Source organism: Leucopleurus acutus (assembly GCF_964270905.1).
Source record: "Leucopleurus acutus genome assembly, chromosome: X".
NCBI lineage: Eukaryota > Metazoa > Chordata > Mammalia > Artiodactyla > Delphinidae > Leucopleurus > Leucopleurus acutus.
In genome coordinates, this window is record NC_139148.1 from 61640395 (window position 1) to 61662857 (window position 22463).

Below are 22463 nucleotides of genomic sequence, written 5' to 3' on the forward strand. Positions count from 1 at the left end.
AGTTCCTTTCTAGTTCTAGTTTGTTGAGAGGTTTTTATTTTTTTAATCATGAAAGGGTGTTGTATTTTGTTAAATCCTTTTACTGTGTCTATTGCGATAATTATGTTTTGTTTTTCATTCTATTGAGATACTCTATTTCATAAATTGATTTTCAGATGTTAAAACAACTGTGCATTCCTTGGATAAATCCTACTTGGCCATGGTATATGATCCTTTCTATATGTTGCTGGATTTGGTTTGCTCGTATATTGTTGAGGATTTTTGTGTCCATAATCATAAGAGATATCGATCTGTAGTTTTCTTTTCTTGTGATGCTTTTTGTCTAGTTTTGGTATCAGGGTAATACGGGCCTCATAGAATGAGTTGAAAAGTGTTACCCCTTCTTCTATATTTTGAAAGAGTTTGTGAAGAATTGACATTAATTCTTCTTTAATTATTTGATAGAATTCATCAAAGAAGCCATCTGTGTCTGGGCTTTTCTTTTTTTTTTTAAGTCAATCTTTTTTTTAATTAATTTATTTATTTTTGGCCGCGTTAGGTCTTCGTTGCTGCACGCGGGATTTCTCTAGCTGCAGCGAGCAAGGAGGGCTACTCTTCATTGCTGTGTGTGGGCTTCTCATTGAGGTGGCTTCTGTTGTTTGCAGAGCATGGGCTCTAGGCACACGGGCTTCAGTAGTTGTGGCTCGTGGGCTCTAGAGCGCAGGCTCAGTAGTTGTGGCTCATCGGCTTAGTTGCTCCATGATATGTGGGATCTTCCCCGACCAGGGATCAAACCCGTGTCCCCTGCATTGGCAGGCAGATTCTTAACCACTGCGCCACCAGGGAAGCCCTGGGCTTCTCTTTATGAGTAGTTTTGATTACTAATTCAATCTCTTTACTTAGATTTATTTGGAGTTTTTGTTTCTTCTTTGTGTCTTTTCAATAGTTTGTGTCTTTCTAAGACTTTATGCATTCTATCTAAGTTGTATACCTTACTGTCATACAATTGTTCACAGTATTCCTTTATAATCTTTTTTATTTCTGTAAGATTAATTGTAATGTCCCCTTTTAAATTTCTGATTTAAGTAATTGGGGTCTTCTCTCTTTTATTCTTGATCAATCTAGCTAATCAAAGTTCTTTGGAATTCTCATTTGGTCCTCAGTCTCCTTCTGCCTATGTTTGGGAGCATTGGCCAACCTAAGAGCATACACATATTTCTTTTATAGTCAAGAAAATAGGTCTTATTCACACTCCAGCATGTGGAGCTCTCGATCTGAACCCCCAAAGCATACTATTCTGTTCCCTCGACTAACTGAGGCAGACTCATTGCGAACCAGACTCTTTATTAGCCCCTGGCTATAGCTCATAAAGCTATCGCAATCTCATCCTCTCACTTTGAAAATTAAGCGTGCAGCCCTTTTAGCACATTAGCCATCAGCCAAGTATTGCTCATTTCTGAGTAAATATTGGGGGCCTGGAGAAGAGCAGAAGGCAGTGGACCCTGGCCAGCTGGGACCCCCAAGCAAGGCATTGTGAGTAGGCCTGGGGCCTGGTCTTGATGAACAGTGCTCTTTGAGTCTTGAATGGGAGCAGAGGCAATTTATAAGAGCAGAGGCCTACTGCTGTTCTGACCATTTGTCTCCTTGGCCATGGCACCCAGACTGTGCTGCCCTGCTTGGCAGGGATTCAGCTGACAGGTGGCAAAGTCAGGAAGTCAGGAAAAAGCATTTGGGATTTTGGGAAATTGCCGATTTTGACTGGTGTTCTGGGGTGCGTGGCATAGTTGGTGATCTTTCCCCTTCTCTCTGCAAAACTTAAGCCTGGCTGGGGTGCTAGGGCAGAAGCATCCATTAGCTCAGAAAATGTCTTTGAGCCAATAAAATGTTCGCTTAAAGATTATTTCCAGACTAATGGGAAATCTGTGTGTGCAAGCAAGTCCAAATTTTAAAATGGAGCAAAACCCACCAAGATTTCACTGGTAAGGAAGTGGCAACAAATCAACTCTTAGGGAGGAGTGTGTGGTGAGCTTGAAACTCAAACCAAGTGTGACAGCCTCAGCCCCACCCTGGGCTGCTGACTCAGGACCAAGAGGAAGAGGGAGCTGCCAGACTTCATGATTTCTGTAAACAGTTCTTGAAAGAGAAACCACACACTTGTCTTTCTGCCAGCCCCCAGCTTCTCCTGGGAGCTTACAGTTCAGCTATTGTCTTTTCTCTGACACCCGAGGGCAGGGCTTCTCATCTTGAGCTCTATGGACCTCCAAGGGGTGGAAAGAATTTAGGGGGTCTGTGAACTTGGATGGGAAAATTTTTTGATCATTTTCCACTAACCTCTAACAGAAATTTAGCATTTCCTCAAACTAGGAATGTAGGCAGCCAGCATAATAGTATTAATAGTATCTGTGACTTTATCCCCAATAGAAATCACAAATATTTTCATATCAGATTACAGTTATTGTATCTCAAGAAAGTTACTTATGCTCATCATCGCTTCAAAACTTCTAATCTATAGACTTGCCACTCAGTCTTGTAACTTAATGCATTATTAAAGTAGTAACATAACTAGACCATAATTTCTTAAAAGTATTTTGTAACTATTTCAATATGATTCATTTCCTTTTTAATTCTATGCATTATATTTTATGCATCTGAAAACATTATCCTGAGAAGGAGTCCAGAGGTTTCACCAAACTGCTAGAGGGACCCATGATCTAAAACCCCAGCCCTGGATCTTGGCACTCTCCTGCTCCACTGGCCTCATTTCTGCTCCACAGAACTTTCCCTGGCTTACTGGAGGGCTCGAAAGCATTAGCATGCTAGTGCTGTGACATTGGGCAAGTTAAAATTTCCCTGCTGTTTCTTAACCTTCAGAATGGGGAATAATAACACTACCTACACTTTTATAGGGTTGTAGTGATGATTCAATGAGTTAATCAGTGTAAAGCGCTTAGTGCCCAACCAATAGTAAGTGCTTGTAAGTATTAGCTATTTTTATTGTTGTTGTCATTTCATATCAATTATCTCACTAATATCTGCCATTATTATCTCCATTTTTAGAAAAAGGAAACTGGGGCTTAGAGAGGTGAAATGACTGACCCAAGGGTACACACAAGGAAATGGCAGAGCCAGAGTTCAAAGCCAGGTCTGTGGGATTCACAAGCCCAGCAGATGTCTCTCTCCACCACATCACAGATTGGGAGTGATGGTCCCCCAAAGAGGAGACAGGGACCATCAACAGGGGGCTTAGTTGGGAATGGACAACAAGCTCTGCACCCTCCTGCTTTTCCTTCCCAACTTATTCCTACTGTCCACACCTCCAACTTGATGGCGGGGAGGGGTGGGGAGGGGTGGTGCTCCCAGTTCCACTTGCATACCGTCAGCCCTCAGCCAGATCTCAGGAAGCCAGTCCTCCTCCCAAAGGCTACTGCCAGTGCAGCCCCCATGTGCAAAGGGGACAAATGAGCACCAAGCTCATTTGGGGTCATGAACCAGCCTCTGCTCAAGCCTTATGGAGCATTGGGGGCAGGGGAAGGGGAGTGACTGGGGACTCAGAAAGGCAGGAGCTTGTCTGGGGAGTGAAGGCAGCATCGTGGAGGAAGTGGTCTTGGAGTGGAGGAGATCGCCAATTGGAGTGGGGCCAGGAGTGCTTATGAATTTTTAAAGCAGAGGGAATAGAGTGCGCAAAGGGCCAGAGGCATAAAAGGGCCCGGTATGTAAGGAAAGAAGAAAGTAATTCAGGATGTCTGGGGTTTGGACTGAATGGAAGAGGGAGGAAGGTTGGCATGGGCAGATGAGACGGCATAGGTAGTTTATTTATAACCAGCTAGTGAGGAAGGCCAGAACCGAGTCCACAAGTCTTCCAATAGAGGAAGGAAAGCCATTGAAGGGTTTTGGTATAGGAGCAACAGGAGCAGATTTGTGCGTTCAAAGGACCATGCCCACCCACACTACAAGCAGGCATGTAGAAGGTGGATTGATTAGAAGGGGTTGAGACTGGAGGCTGGCTAGACCAGCAGGGAGGCTACTTCAGCAGTCCAGGGGAGAGATGGGGGGGGGGGCTAAACTGGGTGGGGAGGAGTCTGGAACTTGTGACACTCCTTCTGGCTCACGTGTCTGCACTAAGTGGTGAGGAGGAGGTAGGACCAAACCGGCAATTCCTCGGGGCACTTGCCCTCCTCAAGTTTGGTTGTGGATGGAAAGGCTTCCTTGGGCCAGAGGACAGTCGCCATGAATTCACAGACTAACACCTTCCACTTTAGCCTCTTTCTCATATTAACAGTACACAGCAAGAGCAGAATAAAAAGTCAGGGCCTTATTTTCTGGCCCTGCCCTCCTGGGAGAGTAGCCGAGGTGAGGGGCCCCAGCTGTACCCCTCTGTGTGGCAGGCAGGAAGGGCACAGGGGCCGTGAAGAACAGGTCAGAGCCTGCCCTCTGTCAAAGGAAATATCCACCCTCCTAAGCCTTTCAGAGACTATTTTCTTCCAAGTAGGTCCCGCTGTTACCAGGGCAACCGAGAACCCTGGGCTTTGTGTTTCTGTGTCTGTGGAGTCCCTGGGGAGAAGTGGTCTGCCGAGCTTTCCCTTGTCTGGGCAGGATGCAGGAAGTGCTAGCCGGAGGTAGAGCCCCCATCCCCATTTGGGGGTAATCTCTTGCCTTGTTAATGCCTGTCCTCATCCCCTGGGAGGGGCCAAGGCCCCAGGGGAGTCAGTTCTGGCGGTCAAGGGTTAAGGCTTAGGACCTGGTTTCTCAAAGTCAGATTTCTGCACTGATCCTATGGCACACCTCTCTCAGGAGGTGCGATCTAAGCAGGTGTCCTGGAGGGGCGAGCTCACACCAGATCATGGTACATGCTGGGGGATCATTGCACAAATATTTCTTGATTACTTACTGTGTGCTAGTTCAGGATCTCCAGGCTGGTTCCTGCTCCAGGGAACTCTATGGGAAGTCTCAGGACCAAACTGGCTGCTAAATATCATGCGGGCTAGTTGGTCCCCAACGCTCTTTTCTGCACTGGGCTGAGCTGGTCATTAGAATTGCCTAGGGAGCTTTTCAGAAATAGAAATTCCTGGACATTCTGATTCTACCAGCGTGGGTTGTGAGTGTAGGGTGGAGGTTAAGAGTTATGGAGGTCTAACCGCTGGAGTTCACAGTCAAACTCTGCAAATGGAGCAAGTGACCTTGAGCTGCCGGTTTCCTCACAAAATGAATGAGAGGAACAGTGAAGCCTGCTTCACAGGCAGCAAGCTTTTCTCTGCCTTCCTCCATACCTTGGGAACAGAGTTTTTATGACTCTTGCCATCCTTGTCACCCTTCTACTGCCCCCACTCTTTCCTTCCTTCCTTCTTCCTGGCTTTTGCTCTATTTTCCTATTTTGGGCATGCAAAAGGGCTTCTGTGAGATGCAACCTGGTCACCTTCCATTGGGCAGCCAGGATCCCAGGTGGGCCCTGTCCATCTCCTGGGTCTCGCACTCACTCTGTTGCAGCAGCCCCAGAAGGTATTAGCATTTCTGGCAGCCATGGCAGTCTGCTGATTCATCCTGAGCCCCCATCAACTCAGGTTTTCAGATTTTTTTTCACAAGTTTCTTCTCATCCACATCTTCCCCACTCGGGCTTCTGCAGATGGTTTTTGGAACTTAACTGCAAGATCTCACAAGTGCACCTAGTAAAGGTCATTTCAGTACATGCTTCCAAGTTAGAGAGATTGCGGGGGTGCTCCTGATTCCATTTTGGAGGGGATCCTCTGGTCCTCCAAGCTTCATGCCATCTGCAGATGCCCTCGGCAAGCTACCTCTAGGTCTCCATCCAGCGGCCCATTTATTCACTCACTTCTTAGTTTATGTACCAAACTGGGGTTGCGATCCTACTGTGTATCCAGCCATGTGCTGGGCCCCAGGGACTAGGTAGATGAGGAAACTGTGTTCTGAGCAGGAATGGGACTCACATAGGGTCCCAAATCCAGTCAGTGGTGGGGCCGGACTGGAATCCAGGGTTTTTTCCCCTATACTCATAGGGCTCCGCACTGCAGGGGTGGGCAAGGCTGACCTTGCTCTTACTTTCCCCCGCCTGCTCTGATGGGCCATCGCACACTCAATCTGGGATCACCTATTCCCTACCTGCAATGGCGTGAGAAACTCCAGGGGGTGCTGGAGACTTTATCTGACCCCCTGAAGCAGAAAGGGGAAGCCTAGTGCTCACTGATGCTGCTCACAGCCCCACAGCCCTGTCCCTCCCCAGAAGGGGCAGTCAGCCACACACTCATGCATACTCATCGCAGTAAACTCAGCCCTACCACTGGCCTGGCTTGCTCTGCAGGCCCTTCCCTGCAGGGCAGAACTGACTGGTTCTGGAGCCTCCAGAGAGAGGGCATCTGATGCATACCTGGTTGCTTTGGCAAAGACCCAGAATCCAGTCAGGTTGAGGCTTGAGCTCGTCAGGGGGCTTTCCTGGGAAAGGGCATGGAGTATCAGAGTTGAGAGAGTACGGGTCTGGGAGTCACAAAGACCCAAGTCCCCCATGCAACCTAATATCTCTGAAATTCAGGTCCCTCAGCTCTAAAGGAAAACACCATTACCTGCCTCACTGAGTGTGGGAATGAAATGTGGTGAAAGTGTCTGGCACACAGTCAGAAACAAGCTGGCTTCCTCCCTCCCTCCCTCCCCCATAAAGAGGCAAAGCAAGTGCAACTCTGATGCCTGGCTTCGTTTCTCACCGCACGCCTGTACAGTGGCAGGGCAAGAGGACAGGTGGGCAGGACAGAGCAGACCCGGGAAACAGGAGGGCCACTGGAGGGGAGGCAGAGAGGGGCGAAGCATCCCTGGAGCTGATGAATGGGCAGCTGCGGTGCTGTGATAGAGCCACTTAGCAGCTGTAAACTTTGGGCCAGTGACTTCTCCTCTCTAAGCCAGTTTCCTCATCTGTAAGATGGGGGTGAGATGAAATGAGATAACGGATGTGTAGTGCCTGGAACGGCACTTATACCTGGTAGGGGGTATAAGTCCATAAACGTTCTCACCCACTGTCCCAGGGGAAGAAATTTCAACTCATGGCTGGGAAACTTGAGCAAATCCCAGAATGGGATTCAGTTTCTTCTGCCCCCACAATCTGTGAGGAGCAGTGAAATCTTGCTGGAGGGTGTCTGCGTGGACTGCTCTAGGGATGTATTTAAAAATCTTCACCAGCTTTCTCACTGGTGTCCCATAGCACCATCTAGTGCCAAGAAGTGGAAGGGCCCCCTCCCTCCCTCCAAAGTCCTGTGGGGGGGGGGGTGTGCGGGGGTGTGTGTGTTTGGGGGCCAGGGGGGCAGCACTGTTATAGGATGGTAGGGTAGGGCTAGACCACTCATACCTTTATGTCTTTATATTAGTGGAGAACTAATGCTGTTTTTCAAGATACCTAGTCCCTCCACTTCCCTCCTGACAACTTCTGCCATCCACAAACTCGGTAGGCTAGGGCCCTTAGTTTCCTCATCGAAGGACGTCAAGGCTTCAGGCCAGGGTTGATCCAGGCGAAGTGCCTGGTAAGTACCTAATGCCTCCTAGGTGGGCTTCTGTGCTTGCTCAGTAACCCAGAGAGACACAGTCTTTACACACCCTCTATCTTTTTTATTGAGGAGAAAGCTTTAGCATACAGAACGATTTCTCATCTTCACAACACAGTAATGCAACAATATACAATAACACATTGGTTTCAAACGATTTCTTCCCGGGTCTCTGGGAATCCATGGGCAGCCTTCATACCCCTGCATGCATCCCCCCCATCCCCACCCACCCCTCTTTCAACCCAAGAAAGCACCCAAAGCCCATAGTTCCTCTTACAGCCCTTGTGGCTGTTACATCACAATATTGAAGACCTGGGAGAAGGGGGGAAGAGGGTCAAAGGGAGCCCAAGCCCCCTTGCCACCAGAGGGCCAGAAACCAGCTCACTGCTCATCTGCCCTTTCCCCGGCTGAAGCTACACGGGCTCAGGATGAGAAGCACCATGGGAACAGGCAGGGCCTGTGCTGAGGGGTCCCTGGAGATGGGCGTGCAAGGCACCTGTCCTTTGCACTTCTCTGGCAGGCACGTGGGCAGCAGGGCCAGCGTGTCGACCATCAGCAAACAGGGTCCACGGCTTTGAAGAACAGCGGTTCCCCTTCTGGAACTCTCTCCTGAGGAAATAGCTGAAAAACAGACAAACTTTTCTTTACAGGGTTATTTACTCCTGCACTGGTGGGGATGGGGGAAACCAGGCAATTGACATGTCCAACACATTAGGAGAATGCTTAAATAAATAATTCAGTCTGTGTGACTGCATAGGTGGCAGCCATTTTAAATCCTGCTGATCGAGAGCTCGCAGGATGATCTCGGCTTTGAAAAGACGCAGTGAGGGGGCTGCCCTGGTGGCGCAGTGGTTGAGGGTCCGCCTGCCGATGCGGGGGACGTGGGTTCGTGTCCCGGTCCGCGAGGATCCCACGTGCCGCGGAGCGGCTGGGTCCGTGAGCCATGGCTGCTGAGCCTGCGCGTCCGGAGCCTGTGCTCCGCAGCGGGAGGGGCCACAACAGTGAGAGGCCCGCGTACCGCTAAAAAAAAAAAAAAAAAAAAGACGCAGCGAGAACACACTAGAAAGAAAGTGTTAACAGTGCTTGCGTCTGTGTGGTGGGATTCTGAATGTTTGGGGCTTTGGGGTTCTTATCGTTTTCTCTATTTGCCAATTTTTCTATAATGATTATGTATTACTTTTCTCTTTGGAGGAGGGGGGTAGTAGCCTTTTTAAAAGATAGCAACAGGTTATAGGAACTTGGCTCCACCGATCCCCAGGCTGAGAAATGTGTGAGCAACAAAAGGGCTTCTTACCTCCCACTGATGAAGAGACCTCACCAGAAACCAGCCGGAGGACTGGGTTTCTCCATGACTCCTCTTCCTCCAGCTCCTTCCTCTTGCCTCTGGGCTCAAAATCCTAAGGCTGGGCTGAGGTTACCTATCAGACTCCGGTGAGGAACAGAGGCTTAATTTACTATGTTTTCCTCCCTTTGGCCTCAGACACTTCGGCTGCACTTGCCCAGCTGCCAGGCCCTGTGCAGGAAGCCCAGTGTGGAGGGCAGTTCAGGCCAGCAGTGGATCTGACTGGCATTCTGTGGCCAGAGTGACATACTGTGTATTCTTCACTGCAGAAGCAGTGTTTTCTGGACCCAAGGCAAGCAGCAGGTCTCTATGAGGGCCCCTAGGTTAGGACCCAGAAGCCCCAGGAGTTACTAGGAGGCAGTCAACCGCTTAGGCCTCACCGCCTACTCGATGCCCAGCGCCAGGCCATGGCTTGCCCCGAATGTGAGAGACACAAGGTCATCCCGACTGCAAGGCTGCAGTGGGTGAAGTCTCTAGAGAGGACCTTCCTCTCTACTCTCAGAAATAAGGAGTCCTTTAAGTTGGAGTTGAAGAGCAGGCCTTGGGCCCCTCTCTCTGGCAGTCTGGGAAGGGAAGGCCAATTAGGCCACCTCTGGAACCCCAAGGATGGCAAATCTTCTGCCAAGACCTTTGGCTGGAGACTGCAGTCCAAGGCCTGGCCGGGGGAGGAGACCACCGTCCCTAAGGAAAGAGTCACTCCTTACAAGGTCAAACTGAGTTGTTGCTGCTGCTTTCTCCTCCTCTGGCTCCCCCACCCAACTGCCTACCCTCTAGGCAACATCAAGGAAAAGGGTAGGGCATGGAACATTGGGCTCTGTCCACTGGGGATGCCCAGGAAGGTAATGTAGTAAGAGGAGAGGGTCCCAGATCTGGAGAGCCCTGAGGCCCTGAGCCTGTAGTCTGTGGGAAGGTGGAACCAGCTTGCTCAGTCAGTCAAGGTCAGGTCTCAGCTGGGTGGTCCACTGGACACGTGGTTTTGCATACTCTCACTGGGCTAGAGGGAGGGCGTTCTTCAGGGCCCTCCTGCTGGAGGGGCGACCTGAAGCAAGTGTAGGCTTCCAGGACCGTTTCTTGATAGCATTTGCTTTCCACTGATTATACCTAGTAAGTGGCCTCAGTGGCTTTAAGAGTTCAGTGGAGCCTGTCCTTTCACTCACTGGGGCAGAGCAGTGAGGCATTGGGTGAAGTCCTGGTTAGCTAGTCAGAGGATTAAACCATAGAACACAGCGTGAATAAACGCAGGAGAGGTGAGGGCTGGGAACAACTAGAGGGGAAATACAAGAGGGTGACCAGTTCATTTACAGGAACAGGCCCAGACACCTGCTCTCTAGCTCGCGGCAGGACGGAGCAGAGTGCACACCAAGAGGGCAGCTACTGCTGAGCCCTCCTTTCCCTGGTGTCACTCCCCGGTCACAGTCGCAGGAAGGTCTGGAGTTCTCCGGGTCTTCTTCGGGTTCTGCAGGTTTGGAACTCCCTTAAGTACTGGTCGGTCAATGGGGCAGGTGTGGCAGCGAAAGCAGGGGCAGGGGACGCAGTGGAAGGGTGTGTTCTGGGGTGGGGGCAGCCCGCCCCAGCTCTCACACGCGAATGCGGCCCCGCGCAGCCCGGTGGCCCCCCTGCCTCGGAGTGAGGCGGAATAGCACCGGGGGACGGCGTCGTATTTGGCGTTGCCCCAGGCGACCTGCCCGGCGAATCAGTGGCGGCGAACTGTAGAATGGTGAATTGGTACCTGGAAGGCCCTCCAGAAGTGGGACTCGATTCTGGTTCCTCCGTCTGCTGGGCTGTATGATGGGAGGTGACACATCTAGGAAATTTTCATGATAGTAGCCAGAAGTCTGGGATGAAGCATTGGCATAGGTGGGCTCTATCTCCATCAGCTCATCCAGGTCATCATCTTGGGTCTCATCCTCTGTCTCTTGCTCCTGTTCTGGCTCCTGCTCGAGCTCCTGCTCCGGTTTCTGGCGGCCACCCTCATGCTCATCGTCTTTCTCATCCTTATTCTGATCTTCCTCCTCCTTCTTCCTCTTCTTCCTCATCCCCTCCTCCTCTTCCTCCTCTGCTTCCTCCTCCTCTTCTTCCTCCTCCTCTTCTTCTTCCTCCTCCTTGTCCTCCTCCCCTTTTTGTTTCAGCTCCTTCTTCCTCATCTCTTCCTCCCTCTTCCCCCTCTCCTCCCCCCTGGTCTCTTGCTGAATAGCTCTCACATGCCTCCCCTGGTCCTTGTCCTGGAGCTTGCGCCTGCATGCCTCTTCATCTTCATCCCCACTGTGGCACTCTTCTCCCTCTTCACCTTCAAGATTACGGTCTGCTGCAAAAGGGAAGAAAATATTGCGAACCCCAGGGAGTGGGATTGGCTTGGGGACACGCACTTTTCTTTCTATCTCCACGCACTCGAGAATCAGCTCGTCTAGGTCGGCCATTTCAGTTGACCATAAGAGCTCCTTGCGGAAGAATTCTGACAGGCCTTTGAGGAATTGGTTTTGAAGGCGGCAGTCATCCCAAGACAAGAATTGAGCCAGGAACTGAAAAGCATCTGCATAGCTGCCCAGGGTACAGTCTCCCTGCTTGAGCTTGCGGATGGCTTTTTTTGCCACACTTGGGGGGATGGGGCCACAGAATTCCTTACGAATTTCATCCAGGAAGCGCGGGAAGTTGGCATGCAGGGGGCTTCCTTCCTGGGTGACTGAGACGGCCCAGTCCTTGGCTTCACCAGCGAAAAAGGAGATCAGAAAGGACACCCGCTCAGCGCCCCCGGGGAAATGATCCTCATGGTCGGCTATGAAAGTCTCTAGCTGCATCAGGAATTCAGCCAGGTAGACTGGGTCGCCCGAGAAGGGTTCTATCTCGGGCCGCTCCAGCGGCGGCAGAGGAGGCTGCGGGGGCAGCTCCTTGGCCGAGGGTGGGGGCAGCGCCGGCGGGGGCGGGCTGGGCAGCGGGGGTGGGTCGGCGGGCCCGCCGGAGGTGCCGCAATCCTGGATCACGCTAATCAACAGTTCGTCTGGGGCGTACTCGGGCTCGGCGCGCGGGGGAGGCCAGCACAGGAAGGGCAGTTCTCCCTCAGGAACGGCGTCAATCTCACTGAGCGGGAACTCAAAGTTCTCCTCGGAAAGGACGGGCACCACGGGCACCGGCCAACGCATGTAGCTCGAGACATTGCCCCGCAAGGAATTGACCTCGGCCAGGGCTCTGCCGAGCTGAAGGCCCAGATTGGCATTCTCCCCGCGAAGGGCATTTAATTCTTCTCGCAGGGCCACGTTCGCCATGCGGAGGCTATTGAGATTCCCGGCCGCCTCGGACATCAGGACTAGCCTGGGGGCCTGGGGCTGCGGGTGGGGGTGGGATGGGGAGCCGGGGGCCGCGGCGGGGCGCGCGGGAGGCCGAGCCACACCCACCAGGGCAAGGGCCCGGCGGCTCGGCCCAGGGCGCGTTACCTCGTCCCGGGGAGCGCAAAGGGCGGGCGGCGGCGGGAGCCAGGAGGCGCCGGGCGGAGGAGGCGGGCGGCGAGGCAGCGAGGCGAAGATCGGGCGGGCGGAGGCTGGTGGCGAGGGAGAGAACGGACTGCAGCACGATCTGTCGAGGAAAAATCTTGCGGCTGGCGCGTCCCCGCCTTTTAAGCGTGGCCCGCGCCACCCCCCCCACCCCCGGCCGGGGCGGGTCTTGGGGAACCGCGGGCGCCCACTGGCCGCCGCGCGCCGCCCCCGGCCCCCCCCTCGCCGGCGGCGCCTCTCACTGCCTCTCTCCTTCCCTAGCTGCAGCTAACTCGGGTCGGGAAAATGCGACAGCGACTGCCCACTCGAGGTCGTCATGGCGACAGCCAGTGAACGTGTTCCTCTCCTCGGGCAGGCCCCCGAGTGTAGAGGAGCTGCTTCGCGAGGCGCAGCTCAATCTCCAGAGCCTGTTGCAAGGTACTGAGAGGGAGGGGGGCTGCGGCCGGAGCCCACGGGACAGATGCATAGCGTCTGGAGGGAGGCGACGAAGAAAGAGGACAGGGACTCGCGAGATAAAGAGAGAGAATAGTAGAAAACCTATTGAGAAACAAAACACACACTTTCCATCTTTCACCTTCCAGACTACTGACTCCAAAAGCCCTAATTCTATGGCTGTTTACACCCTCTGGTCCCCCTCCCTCATTTTTTTCAGTTCAGTAGTCTCTGGGGGAAAAGGGACAGAGGCCGAGGCAGGGCCATGGGTCAAGTCATTTACAAAGAGCGCTGGATGAGAGACTCCCGCAATATGGGCCCGCATACCCTCAGGCCTTCTCTTGCAACATCACCCAAGTCTTTGGAATCCCGGTGCCCAAAGACAAAAGAGGCATCTGCAGGGTCTCCCACTCTGGGCTTCACTCACTCTGCTCTTGCAATAACCTTGTCCACATATCTCATGGGTCGCTCCTGCCTCACCAAAGTAAGCCCAATACACAACACTCAGAGCTCACCTCATCCCCAATTCCCAACCCCATGTCTCTGAAGTATACTGATGAGCACCTTGTACACAAAGCTGGGTCCACACAATCCAGAGAAACAGCCCAGCCATAATGCCTGAGCAGTCAGATTGCCTGCACCAGGCAGAATGAGAAAACCGAGACTTTGAAATCAGACAGAGTCAGAATCTAATTTGAATCCCACACCTAACTAGCTGTGTGACATTATGCAGATTACCCAACCTCTCTGAGCTTCAGATTAGTCAGTCATCTTTAAAATGGGGATTCCACTTCCCCACATGGCATGATTTTGTGAGAATTAAAAATAGGGTGTCCATAAACTGATTAGCAAGAGTATCTTGCAGCTGGAGAGACCCAGATAAGATGCAACATCTACTCCCAGTCTGTGTCCTTTGGAACATAGGCTGACTTAGACACAATATTAAAATTAATGTAAAAGAAAAAAACAGTTGTGGTCCCCGATAGGACCTTACAATGTGAAGAACGTACACATTGACCAGAGGGATTTATCCAGTGTAAGTGGCAATAGGATTAAAACTCAGTGCTATGAGAGAGACTACTGGGGTGCTACAAATATCTGGATGGCAGTTACAAGGGGCATGAATATGTCAGAATTCACTGAGCTGCACACTTAAGATTTGTGCACTTTAGGTAAGTTAGATCTCGAGAAAATAATACAAATAAAACCCCAGTGCTAGTCACAAGCTCCTTACACCCTCCAGGCACTCACTCTCCCATTCGGGCCTCTTTTCCAAGCCTAAAAGCCCTTACTCCCTCTTCCCCACTCCAATCCTTACACTTTCTTCCAAGTTCTATTCTTGCCGCATCGAAAAAGACCTTTAACGCTAGTTCTGCACTTTGCATCATTCCCTCCCTAAGCACTCATACGAGGCCCTTTGTACCATCCAGCTCAAGAGGACTTGTATAGTTCCGAACTGATTTTTCTTTCATTTGTTCATTCATTTACTCATTCATCTACTAGTCCTAGGTATATATTTTGTCCACCTAACCAGACTGGGCTTCTGAATGTAAAGGATCACATCTCTTACTACTCTCCGGTTTCCAGAAGCACCGGGCACAGGGCTGGATCTCCAAGAGGATATTTGCTGAGTGAACATTAAAAGTGAAAAGAGGTCTTATTAGCTGTCATTTATCCATACCAACAAAGGGTAACTTTTACGGAGAACAGAAAACTGCAGAGGGGCCACCCAACTGAACAACGGCCATGACCCCACCTCCCTGCCAGGGCAGTGGCAAGCTTAGAGAAGCAAGATTCTAAGGGACACCATGAGCCTTGTGTTCAGATAAGAGAGGAGCTGCTATGCAGAAAGAAAGAGTCAGTGTGCTCTGTGTTGCCACCATGGGCAGAATGAGGACACGTGGGTGGAAACCTAGGGGGAGGCCAATTTACCTCAAGATAAGGAAGAACATTCCTGACACGCCTGAAAGCCCCAACTGTCCTTGGATGGAATGAGCCACCTTGGGAGGAAGGCTTCTCCCCTCCTCTGCAGGCAAGTGTGTGTGGAGGCTGAAGAAACACCTGGAAGGGATGCTGAGGAAGCCGGAGCCCAGAATGGGATGTTGGACCAGAGAACCCTCGAGGCCCCTCCTGACCCCAAGTCTCTATGATTCTTCAAATCTCTGTTCAAATGTGCAGAGTCCTGACTGTTCTTTAGTCTCACTTCCTTCACTTGTTGAATTCATCACTTAAATGAAACCCATTCAAATCTTCTGCATCCTTCTTATTCCCCAGCGATGCCCCCGAACTTCTCCTTCCTCCTCCGCCATTACCTCCACCTTCCTTCTCCTTCCTGGACCTGATATGCCCCCCACAGTGAGACTAAGGTGCAGGGAACCGAGCCCTCAGAGGCTCAGGTAAGAGTTCTCAGCATCCAAGGGAGCATTCCATGTTGGACTTCCCAACGCAAATTTCTTTGTGCTTCACACAGGTCATGTCCCTGGTAGGGTTGCAGAAAACCTGAAGAGATGCAGGACTTCAAAGAGAGAATCTTGCAGCAGAGAGTAGCAAAAGGCGTCTGCATCCTGAGCCTCTTTCCTGAGTTGAGCACTTAAGGTGGGGGCCATGGAGACAAAGGCTTGGTCCCCGAACCAGCACAACTCAAACCCATTGACTCTCTTTTCTCCTCATAGGAAGTAGGCATTTTCCATTCCCAAATGGCTCAGACGCCGGGAACTATCCTAAAGAAACAATGAGAGTCAGACCTGGCAGCTAGAGCAGGAGCCCCAAGCTCATGGTCCTTCCCTGGCCCACCGCTTGGCCGTGGCTCCCTAGAGTGTGTATCCACTGTGCTGTTTTTCAGAAGAATATGAGGAACAGTACTCGGAGGCCAGACTTCTGGGGCAGACCTTCCGCTCTGCTGATGAGGCCCCTGAGCCCACTCCCAGCCCAAGGCCCCAGTCTGCCAGGCGTCTGGAGTTTGTACTGATGGTGAGTTGCCTCCTCCCCCACCTGGGAGAGCCAGCATGCAGAGCTCGCCCCGCACCCATTGACGGGGAACCTGGAACTGCTTACATTACCCACTGGAAGCTGCTGCTCATCTCTGCTCACCAGCAGAGCCATCCTGAGGCCCTGCCGAGATGGGACCTGCACGGCAGGCGTCCGGCCTGGCAGCCTGTCCACACTTTCCTGCCTCCCAGATGAAGCCTCCAACCACCCTGCCTAGACAGCCATTCTGTGGGCACGGCTCGTCTCCAGTCGGGAGCACACCCTTCCCATCACCTTCTTTCCCAACAGCCCACAAAATGGCAGCTGAGCGAGGATGAGACTACCATGCAGGGTGTGAGGGCCCCTGAGGCCTCCCTGAGCCTGCCTACCACAGCCGACAAGCAAGCTGCCTGGAATAGTCCCTTCCCTCTGCCCGTCCTAGAGGAGAAGCGATGGCTTCAGCCTTGTCCCACGCACTCTGACATCGTGCCCATCAATGTCTCCGGTAGAGTTGTTTAGCATCGCCTCTGTTCGCTTCCCTCCATGCCAACTACAGATCATCCTCTCCAAATGCACTGGGTGCTGGGGGAGGGAGCGAGACTTTCTTTGCTACTGGCTCACCCTGCACTGTCAAGGTCATGGCTCTCGCCCGGGAACGGAGGCATGCTCTTTCTTCACTCTCTACTGGCCCTGCCACACTAACTGAGACCATTTGATGGCAAAGGAAACTCTCTTAACAGAAAACTCTAAAACCTCATGAATTCATGTGCTCTTTGGAGCATCTGTGGAAACTTAGAGTGTATGAGTTATGTTTGGTTTGGGGAAAGAAGACTTCTTGTGCCAGAAGCCGGGTTTGGAGCACACAGATAGGAGTTGCAGGGGAAGTGTGGGGTTCAGAGTGCTGGTGGTAAACGGGAGGATCAGTATATATGCTGCCGAAGCGAGCACTAAACGGGAGGATCAGACCCAGAGTACAGACCAAGGGCCTTGTGGCACTTTGAGTCATCACTCAGTCTCCTAGTGAGGTGGGCCTCTTGCACTTGTGTGAGACCAAAGAGGGATCCAGTACTACCTTGAGATGGGGAAAATAATGTACGCAGCTCAGCTGGTTGTGTCTCTGGGGACATGTGGCACCCTGTACCATGCCCATTATTAATTCATTCTCCACACTTCACCGGCTGTAAGTGGAAGAGGAAGAGGGTCAGTCATTTCAGAAGGAGATAGGGCCAACGGCCTGATGAAATCAAGACCTCCTAACCCAAGGGGACCAGAGGCACCCTGTGAGCCAGTGCCAGCCCATGGTGTGCTGGAAAAAGTTGATGAAGATGTTGAGGACAGCTCTGGCCACAGGTGGTGACGCTCCCTGGATATGGGGTAATCCAGCGCCACTGGTGTCATCTCAGGAAAATAGAGACAGGAAATAGAGCCCAGAGCCTAGGGAGATGTACTAAGAAGTGTGAGGGCTGAGAGGAGAAACTCACAAAGTGATGGTGGGTGCTTTGTTTTTGAACTTCTACCTTGCTGTCAACGAGGCTGGCCCTGTGTTTTGCCCACAGAGCCACTTTCTGTGGAGGGGGGTACCTATGTGGCCATGGGGCTGAGAGGGGAGGGTTTGGTTAGGCAGCCGCTGAATGAGAGACAGTGCAGGGGAGCAGCAAACCTCACCCCACTGCCCCCGCCCTGCCCCTGCCCTAGCAATTCCATAGGAGCAAAGACTGAGCGGGTGCTTTGAGAAAAGTAGATCTCAATCACCACGCAGGGGCGAACTTTGATCAAATGTGATCAGGTGCCTGGAGGGCAGACTATCAGACTGCTTCCTGGATAGTGGCGAGGGATGGCGCAGCTTCTTGGAGACACTGTCTTCATCAGCCTGAATAAAGGCTTTGATCTGAGAAGAGATTGCAATCAAGCAATATCTAGTCTCAACATGTCTCTCCACTCCAGTGGTTCTCACCCCGGGCTGTACATCTGAACAATCACCTGGGGAGTTTGAGAAAATGCTTCTATTTGGGCCCTATTCCCAGAGTATTAAGTGTTCTGAGGTGGGGTCTAGTTATTAGAGTTTGAAAAGCTGCCCAGTTTATTTCGATATGTAGCCAGGGTTGAAAACCATGGCTCTCGGCCACCTAAGACTCACAGGTGACCCCGGGTGGACCTCTGAAAGCTAGCATGCGTGCTTTGGAGCTGCGGGTGCCCGGGGCCAAGTTGGGAGGGATGGGGAAGAAGGGTCGCCTGCCTGGATGCTATTCATGCTCATCGCTACTGCCATCATCCCTTCTCTCAACCTCAGGCCAGTTTCTGCCATACTGTAAACAGAAACCAGGATGCACCCAAGTGTCTTTATTTTGGCTACAGGGCAGCAGTTTGATAAACATGCAAGTTTGCGACACTCGTTGTTTAACACAGAGACAGCCGTGAACCCCAAGTCCACCCTGAGGCGGAGGCGGACCATTATTGGATTCTCTAACTATTCCCAGCGAGACCAAGGTGACCCCACCATAGCTGATCCCCCAAACCCTTCCCCTTGCTCACTCTCACCATTTCTGCAACCCAAGTGGTATTGCTGTGACAGGGAACAGGAATGATTGCGGGGGGAGGGACTTTGGATGTCCTGAAAAAGCCAATATAGTAATTAAGGATAACCAAGGACCTTTTGTCAAGGGCAGCAACCAAATATGGAGAGCAGGTCTCCCAGGCTAATAAATTCGTTATGTATATATTTCCCATTATAAGTGGAATATAACTATGTATCTCGAATTTAGGCAGATAGATGCCTAAGAGGGGGAATCATCGCTAAAAGTGCCATATTCACAAAACCATTACTGCCATTAAATGAAGGCCATCCAAAGAGCACAGACCAGAGAGATATGGATACAAATTCTGGCCTCTCCACTTACTAACTGTGAGGCCTTAGCCAAGTTCCCTAACCTCTCTGAGCCTCAGCTTCTTCATCTGTAAATTGGGGATGATGATTCCAACCCGGTGGAATGTTCCTGAGGATCAGAGTTATTGTACGTAATTTTCCTACCATGTGCCTGGTACATAGTATGTGTTCAGCAAATGGTGGCTGTTATTCTAAATTATCATAAGAGTAGTCGTCATCGTTGTCATCATCATCATCATCATCATCATCATCATCATCATATAACATCATCATGATATAATAACTGTTGTGTATATGAGAAAATCTTTGGGGATTTTCAACATCTGAACCGTTTCCTCACATCTGTAGGTTATTCTCACTTTTTCCTATTGCCAAGTTAAAAAGTGACAGGTGTCAAAAATGCAACCAGACTCTGAACTTTCCAGCTGTGGCATACTCCCAATGCACTGCTGGAGCTGAAGTTCACACTGCTGTCCTTTATCAGTTCGAAAGCCTCTGCTCTCATCTCAGAGGAGGTGAACGCTGAGGTCTGTGGTCGTTTCATGAGCCTGGGGTGAAAGCCTGGAAAAAACCCATGGTAGTCCCACGTGCCACTTCAGCTCTGAAAGGCATATTCAAAGCTGAAAAGTCTTTGGAAGCCATCTGGACAATTCAAGGGCACCCTGTGACTCACTGTGTGGTGATGGGCAAGGACCCAATGTCCCCAGTATCCTCATCTATGGAAAGGAAGAACCAAGGAATTCTGACCAAGCTGTTGGCAAATGCTTCTTGGCAAAACTTTGGTGCTCCCGTCTCTTTAGTGACAGCTGCTGCTGGGGGATCCCTGGCTGCACCACTAACATTCTGTGTTTACCTCCCCCAGGTCACAGCAACAGCCCCACAGGCAGTGTGGCCTGCTCTACCACCTCAGACATCAAGCCCAGCCATTCAGTTCCGGGAGGTGTTCACGGAAGAGTTGCCATCAGTCAGGAAGCTCAGTTACCAAATCTCACCTCGCCAGTATTGAGAAATCCTTCTAGTGATCCGGAAGAACCTCTCCAGGCACGTGGTGGCACAAAAGTCCCTGGCATGGAGAGCATGGGGATGGTGTATAGCGTCCCCAGTTCTTGCAATGGACCAACAGAATCAACGTTCTCCCCTTCCTGGAAGGGAGATGCTTTTACCTACGTGACTCCAAGTGCCACTGCTCAGAGCAGTCAAGACAGTGAAAATGGAAAAAGTCCTTCCTCTGGGAATTCTTGGATCTCTCTGCACACATTGCCACCTCTGGTTCCTAAGGAGGCTGCTACCTTCTTTGTCACTCGTGATACCCCAGCAGGATGCAGTGGGTCTGCTGGCTACTCTGAGCATTCTACTCAACGAAGGCATGTATCAGAACGACCCTCCAAGATTGGCCTCCTGACTGGTGATACCTCAAGGCTGGAGACAGGCCCAGGTGGGGCCAGCAGGTTCCGGGAGCGGTCACTGTCTGTACCCACAGACACAGGCACCATGGATGTGGACTATGACGAGGAGCAGAAGGCCAGTGAAGCCTGTGCCCTGCCTTATGCCAGTACAAGTTCTGAGGGCAGTAACAGTGCCGACAACATTGCCTCCCTTAGCGCCCAACAGGAGGCCCAGCAAAGAAGGCAGAGGTCCAAGAGCATCTCACTCAAGAAGGCCAAGAAGAAGCCTTCCCCACCGACTCGCAGTGTCTCGCTGGTCAAAGATGAACCAGTCCTCTTGCCAGACGGTGGGTCAGCGCTACCCAAGGACCAGAGGCCCAGGAGCCTTTGCCTCTCCTTGGAACACCAAGGACATCACTCATCCCACCCAGATACTCAGGGTCACCCAGCTGTGCCAACCTTCAAAGACCCAGAAGGTACACAATTCGCCCACCACTGGTATCTTACTGACTGGAAGTCTGGTGACACCTACCAATCCTTGTCCAGCTCCAGCACTGCCACTGGCACCACAGTCATTGAGTGCACCCAAGTTCAGGGCAGCTCAGAGTCTCTCGCCTCCCCTTCCACCTCCAGAGCCACAACGCCTTCCCAGCTTTCCATCGAGGTGGAGGCCAGGGAGGTATCCTCCCCAGGAAGGCCCACTGGGCTGATGTCACCCTCCAGTGGATACTCCAGCCAGTCAGAGACACCAACACCCACTGTCTCCATGTCCTTGACCCTGGGCCACTTGCCCCCTCCAAGTGGCAGTGTCCGGGTACGTCCAGTGGTACCTGAGAGGAAGTCATCACTACCCCCAACATCACCAGTGGAGAAAATGTCCAAGTCACGGCTATCGTTTGACCTACCGTTGACCTCTTCAACCAACCTGGACCTGTCTGGGATGAGTATCTCCATCCGAAGCAAAACCAAGGTGAGCCGGCATCACTCGGAAACAAATTTTGGGGCCAAGCTGGCCCAGAAAACTAGCCCCAACCAGCCAATCATGCCCATGGTTACTCAGTCTGACTTACGTTCTGTTCGCCTGAGGTCAGTCAGCAAGTCTGAACCGGAAGATGATATTGAGAGCCCTGACTATGCTGAGGAGTCAGGAGCTGAAGTCTTCACCTTGCCAGAGAGAAAGGCAAAACCTCCCATAGCCGAGAAGCCCCCACTGGCCCGAAGGCCTCCAAGCTTGGTCCACAAGCCACCGTCTGTCCCCGAGGAGTACCCACTAACTTCGCCTACCTTGGCTATGACCCCCAAGACCTCAATTCAACATATGAGGCCACTCCCTCAAGATATATACACGGTGGTGCGGAAACCAAAGTCCTCCAGCTTCCCTGAGGGCAGAACCCTGGGGGAGTCAACAGCACCCTCATCTCTTGTTTTCACGCCTTTTTCCAGTTCCTCTGGTGCTTTCTTCTCAGGAACACAGCAACCTCCCCAGGGAAGTACGGAGTATGAGGGCCCCAAGGGGAGAGCCCTACCTGAAAGAATTAGCCTCCAGAGCCAAGAAGAAGCTGAGAAAAAGAAAGGCAAGATTCCACCTCCTGTACCAAAAAAGCCCAGCGTGCTGTACCTGCCTCTCACCTCACCTGCAACTCAAATGGAGGCCTACACGGCTGAACCAAGGCTGCCTCTCAGCCCCATCATCACCCTGGAGGAAGATGCCAAGTGTCTACCAACTAGCGACCACCTGCCATCGGCGGGTACAAGGACAACCTCCACGCCACAGGCTGACAGTGAAAGGGAGGCAAGCCCTCTGGGTTAGTAAAGTGTCTGCTGGCTTTTCCTTTCAATCCCAGGAGAGGTGAGGGTGAGGACAGAGTGCCAGGGGCAGAAGCAAATGCCCCCAGATAATGATCCTGATCCCAGGCGACCAAATCAGTAGGGTACACCTCTTGAGGGTTTGAGTTACTCTAAATCTGTCTCACTGCCCTTGGGACCGGGACCAACCCAGGGGTGGATCTCCAAGGCCCAGCCTGGGCCAGACTACTCTGAAACCGCCAGTGCTGAGCTAATGAAATCAAACTAGGTCTTAGCACCCTAGGACCTTAGGAGCTTATCTTCCTCCTCAGGCAGGCATCTCCTGCCCTAGGCACTATCTCTCCACGTCACCGTATGGCACTTTTCACCAGCCACACTGAATTTAGTTTCATGCGCGGGACTCAGTACCCTCCCAGCCTGAGTTTCAAGCGCCATGGCAGGCTGGAAGGCTTCAAGCAGTGGAATATGTTACCAGCAGCAGCTTCTCTTAGTGTTTTCTAGAGGAAAGGGGGCTCATTTTCTTGGATGGTTTGAGCCTTGCTCTTCCTGGAACCTTAAGACCAGGCTAGGAAATGTTTCTCATCCTTTTGGGGGTTTTTCTTGTCTCTCTTTTTTTAATTGTGGTAAAATACATATAACGTAAA

The 22463-nt window shown here is 51.7% G+C and overlaps 2 protein-coding genes across 8 annotated transcripts in view; one reads left to right on the plus strand and one right to left on the minus strand.

Annotated features, from left to right (window-relative positions):
- NHSL2 (NHS like 2) overlaps positions 1-22463 on the plus strand; it is a gene marked incomplete at its 5' end in the record, with an annotated part of 266811 nt that overhangs the window by 242080 nt on the left and 2268 nt on the right. For 4 of the 7 annotated variants that reach the window (XM_082865001.1, XM_082865002.1, XM_082865003.1 and 1 more), the window contains 5 exons: positions 12607-12762; positions 15620-15747; positions 16054-16249; positions 18100-18231; positions 19491-21822. In XM_082865001.1, coding sequence (XP_082721127.1) covers positions 12607-12762; positions 15620-15747; positions 16054-16249; positions 18100-18231; positions 19491-21822 — 2944 coding nt within the window. Of the gene's footprint in view, positions 1-12606; positions 12763-15619; positions 15748-16053; positions 16250-18099; positions 18310-19490; positions 21823-22463 lie in introns of all 7 variants that reach the window. The other 3 variants (XM_082865005.1, XM_082865006.1, XM_082865000.1) reach the window with 2 other exon arrangements.
- RTL5 (retrotransposon Gag like 5) lies at positions 10438-12156 on the minus strand (the record flags this gene model as incomplete). Its single annotated transcript, XM_082865007.1, has 1 exon — positions 10438-12156. One exon carries the CDS (start codon positions 12154-12156, stop codon positions 10438-10440), a length of 1719 nt encoding a protein of 572 aa, XP_082721133.1.